This window comes from Nuphar pumila, chromosome 13 (assembly GCF_984573655.1).
Source record: "Nuphar pumila chromosome 13, dmNupPumi1.hap1.1, whole genome shotgun sequence".
Classification (NCBI taxonomy): domain Eukaryota; kingdom Viridiplantae; phylum Streptophyta; class Magnoliopsida; order Nymphaeales; family Nymphaeaceae; genus Nuphar; species Nuphar pumila.
In genome coordinates this window covers 68,594,589-68,599,455 of record NC_143261.1, presented here as the reverse complement: position 1 = coordinate 68,599,455, position 4,867 = coordinate 68,594,589, and the positions used below count along the sequence as shown (strand labels likewise).

Below are 4,867 nucleotides of genomic sequence, written 5' to 3'. Positions count from 1 at the left end.
GAAAAAAAAGAGAGGGTAAAATCATATAGAACCGATCAATATTTTTAGGTATACACATCTATCTTACTAACAAAAACACAGCATTAGGCTGAGATTCCTACTAAAACGTACAAACAAGCATCAACAATCTCCCCAATCCTTCCTCTTAGCTCTCGGATCCCAAAAAAGGACCAAAACTGAAAGCCTAGAGAAAAATATAAACTTTGCAGTTATCTCAATAATGATGATTATAATGCGATGGAGATTGCATGTTCTGATAATCATACATAGGATCTCCATAGTTCACAGGCTTAATCTCCACTGTTTCTCGCCTCCCTCCCTCTTCTTGGACTGCCCCAAACACGATCTCCTCATTCGACTCACAGCTTGCTTCATAGAAAGTCCGGGGCACCGACGAGTAATGCTGCAGAGGATGAAGTCTGTTATGGTGGTGCTGCTGCTTATGTTGCTGTTCAGGCTCCCAATTGTTGTAATAAGGCTGGTCACCGCTGTTCCGGAGATAGTGAGTCTTGTCAATTTCCTCCAACATGAAAGGATAGCTCTTCCTCGGAGTAGGCGTTCTTGTGTCCAGAGAAGGCGGTTCATCGCCCTCCGGGAGGACAAAGCTCTCCTGCAAAGGCCAAACACTAGATTGTCTATGCTGGTGCTGTTGGTACTGGTGACTGTTGCGCTTACCCTGTGGCTTCTTTCTAAAATTTGAACACAATCCTCCAATGATTTCTATTAGGGAGGAAACAACATCGGGAAAAAACTTCCAAAATGAAACCCACCCCACGTCCCGCTTTTCTGGTTCTCTGTCTACTACGATCAATGGTGGCCTCATTGATGACTTTAATGGTGAATTAGAAGAGAAGTTAATCTTTGCTGAATTGGCAGCATCCTGCATTTCAAATACAGTACTTGCACCATAATACAGACGCATAACAGGCTATGTCACATGGATATGGATGCGGGAGCAGGACATATTGCAGACGGTTAGCACAATAAGATAATTTTCAAAAATTAGGATATGGGGAGATGGCTGTACACTCACATAGATGTATGTCTGTGTGTGAAACAACAATTTTAGATCACTATATTCAGGAGCATCAAATAATGACAATAAGTTGAAACTGAAAGGTAATGTAATTGGTGACAAATTTTAAAAGAAAATCAACTCAAGTGAATATGAAATAAGTAAATAACATAAAAATACATAATATAAAGTCAATGACACAATGTTGACTGTGCGTGAAACTAGTTTACTTATGTTGATGAAGTGTCGTATCATATCCATGAAGTGTCCGAGTGTCGTGTTGTGTCGATACGGGATACACATGTTAAGTGAAGTGTCTGTGTGACATAGATAACAGGTTATGTTCCACATAGGAACCTAACTTAGCTTGTGTGCTGTAAGCTTTCAATGGCATCCTTGATAATGCTATAGAAAGCTGTTTAGAGACCAAACATATCTCCAATGGTTACATTTAGCGAGCTTCTTGGATGGCATACCATTGAATTATTTTAAATACTAATTATTAGTGTTTTACATTTTCTATGTGCATGAATGATGTTCTGTTTAGTAAACTTAACTGCCAAAGTAGGGAAAGAAGAATGAGCACTTATCCTACAGTCTGTCACAAGGACACAGGTCACGCCATTTTTGTGTAATATTCCATTAGAATAGTGCACAGTAGGACATAACACGGGGGCATGTTGAAGTATCCCTATGACAGCCTACAGTTGATATCCCATAGCATTCATTAGTGTCTAAAGCAAACATATGAAGAGGAAAATGATTACGGAGAGTTGGAACAGGGGAACTCACTTTCTGTGGTGAAGCTATTGTTCCAACTCTCCTTTGCAGCAGAGCCAGCATGTAACCGAAAAATCCAGCTCCAAGAAGCATAGCAATCCCTGCAGCAGCTATTCAAAACTTCCTTGTATTCAAACCTCAATTGACAGCCAACAAATAGTGAGAGTATAAAACAAGCATTGGAAAAACTGTTTTACTGATTGTGTTTTACCCGACGAAAACTGCTTCTCATACTGATATGTGCAGTCATCAAAGTGAAGCTGAATCTCTCTAATGGCCTGTTTTCCACGGTCTACAACAAGGAGAGAGCAACTACTTTCAATGTATACCACCTCAAAATCATTTGAAAACTTTGCATCCTCACTTGGCCCATCAACATGATCACCTCTGCTCCATTTTCCTCCGGCTATTGTTGAAACTCCTACAAAAATTAAGAATAACCACTGCTGTAGCTTCTAACACTCATAATGAAACAAACAACACCATCAATGATTTCACAAGCAATAGCATCACTTCTCATTTTAACACACTTCCATGTAGGGGTGGGCATCGGGCCAGCCTGGCCCGCTAATGGACTGGGCCGACCAGGCCGTTTACTAACGGGCCGGGTTTTGGCCCAGTTCTTAATGGGCTCGGGTTTGAAGAGAAGCCCATGGCCCAGCCCATTCGACCAATGGGCCAACGTGAAGCAGGCCGGCCCAGCCCAAACCCATTTATAGGTTATTTTTTAATAAAATTAATACATTAATTCTTAGAATACAAAAAAATGGATTAAATGAAAACAACATAAAATTCAAAATAACACAAAACATTTAAAATCCTTTTTGTATCATGCTATGATATTTCCAAAATAAGAGATATACAACTTCAAATGGATTCAATCATGGGCTTTATGTTATGGATGCAAAATTCACATCCACCCATGTTATTATGATGCCCAGAAATTCCTGCAAAGGACAGAGCACCATGCACTGCGTTAACATATTATCAGATGTATTGTGATACAATGCTACACCATGTAAGAAAGATAAATAGTAATAATTAACAAATAGCAAGTTCCCATGCAACTAATTAGGTAAATAGTAATAATTAACATATAGCAAGTTCTCATGCAACTAATTAGGTAAATAGTAATAGTTATCCAAGTTACCATGTAATAGTTAATTTTTAAAAAATTTATATTATTAAAAGAATGAATAAGTACCACGTATAAAATGGGCCGGGTTTTAGCCTGGTACCTAACGGGCCCGGGCCTAAAATCATGGCCCAAACCCGGCCCATTGCCCACCCCTACTTCCCTGGTTCTTCAGAACATTCAGAGACATTAAGTAATGCTCCTAACAGAATAGCAATGTGAACAAAACTAAAGAATTCAGTAACACCAAAAGCAAGATCAGGAATCCTTGTTTCTGTTTCAGAAAAGAATGGGATTAAAGCTGCAAGATGATATTGAATGATTGTTTCATTTCACTTTCTATCATAATTTAACGAAACTCTATGTTGGGTGGGAGTATAGTCACTATTTGTCGCATGCGTTATTAAGATTACTAAAGCTTATGAAATGTACCAAACAAAACACACACACCGACACACACACACACACACACAGACAGAGGTCACCAGCATATCATATCCCACAATACCAAATAAAAAGTTTATTAAGTGGCCAGCAGAAAAGCCTAGTACCATTCTTTTCTATCCGTTCATCTGGATGAAAAATGTCAAGGAAGTTAACTAAGCTGTCTATAGGAATGCAAAAGAAATGATCACCCAACACAGCATTCATGCAAACTTTGAAAGAATTGAGAACCCCCAGGTTTTTCAGGGTTTAGGGTCTAAGCAAGATCCATATGACTTACCAGATTCACTGATCTTCCTTATGGCCAGGTTCATACTATCAGCAACATAAATATTCCCCTTATCATCCATTGTGAATGATTTTGGGTGGTCCATTTTTGCTTCCCTTGCCTTCCCATCCACATGTCCAGAGTACCCCTCTGTTGAACCGGCTACCAACTTAGCTCTACTATCTGCATTCCTCCCATGAATCGAAATAAGAGAACAAACCCATGTAGCTTCAGACACATATAAGAGTAAACACATAAAAAGACTCATACATCTAGATAAAGGCATTGAGATCTTGTACAGGTTGCTGTTGAGAGAGTCCAAAACCAGAAGCTCCCCATTCTGGGAGATCCGAACAGAGTATGGCTCAATTCCAAGTTTGCTCCCATCAAAAACAGTTTCAACAGTGTATCCACTCTCAAATTGCATCATGGGTCTCCCTGAAATAGCTGCATAAGAAGAAGAAGAAAACCATTTAGGCCAACAGCCACTAATAAGAAGAAAAAGATGAGATTTTTCAGACTGTACCAGTCTTTGTAGTAGCAGATACTGATCTGAACCATTTCAGTAGAGAGGAAAATGCACTGGAGAAGATGCCAGCAACAATCCCTGCAATAAAAATTGGACCTTTACAATGCTAGGAGACAGAAGAAGAAAAAAAGAAAGAGTTTGATGGGTTCAGACCTGGAGGTGCAGCTGAAACTGTAGAAGATGTTCCCATGAAGAGTATGATGAAGAAGATAGCAAGTGGGTGTCCTTTTCTTCTCATTTTGTGAAGAGGTCTCAACTTTAGATCAAAACCCAGAACCAGAAAGATAATATCTCAAAACATAAGTTGAACCTGCATTCACAGTCTGTAATTGAACTCCCCAACACAGCAAACCACCTTCATCTTCTTATTCTTCTTCATGAAGAAGCCATGTTAAAGGGGAATGGAAGAGACCAAAAGGGTACACAAGCAGTGAGGCACTACGGCAAAAAGTGAAGAGAAAAAAGGAAAGCAGAGAAAGGGTTGGGTTCCGAGGAGGAACCTTGATCTGTGGTTTTACTGTTTAATGATATTTAATGTGGTTTTTAATTGGGGTTTGCAGATTTGTATCGTTTTGCCAATTTTTGTCCTGTGGCTGGATATGCTTCTTTAAGATCAACAAGCAGGCAATTGCTAAAAAAACCGGGTTTTTTTCCATGGATGTTTCGCATTTTTTCAAGATATGTGCCGGCTGCTTT

The 4,867-nt window shown here is 39.4% G+C and overlaps 1 protein-coding gene across 1 annotated transcript; it reads right to left on the bottom strand.

Moving 5' to 3' along the window:
* Nucleotides 1-214: 214 nt before the first annotated feature.
* On the bottom strand, nt 215-4,241 carry LOC149818609 (uncharacterized). Its single transcript, XM_089986259.1, has 6 exons — nt 4,169-4,241; nt 3,913-4,089; nt 3,655-3,825; nt 2,007-2,216; nt 1,783-1,896; nt 215-864 (listed from the first exon to the last, which is right to left on the bottom strand). Exons 2-6 carry the CDS (start codon nt 4,070-4,072, stop codon nt 215-217), a joined length of 1,305 nt encoding a protein of 434 aa, XP_089842385.1. The 5' UTR covers nt 4,073-4,089; nt 4,169-4,241.
* Between the last annotated feature and the right edge of the window lie 626 nt (nt 4,242-4,867).

Excerpts from the sequence above, each read along its gene's own strand:
- LOC149818609 (XM_089986259.1), bottom strand. The coding sequence starts at position 4,072 with ATGATGCAATTTGAGAGTGGATACACTGTTGAAACTGTTTTTGATGGG. Across the intron at positions 3,826-3,912 it reads CTCAATGCCTTTATCTAGAT|ATAGTAGAGCTAAGTTGGTA; the intron begins GTATGAGTCTTT and ends GGAGGAATGCAG. Across the intron at positions 1,897-2,006 it reads TGAGAAGCAGTTTTCGTCGG|GGATTGCTATGCTTCTTGGA; the intron begins GTAAAACACAAT and ends TAGCTGCTGCAG.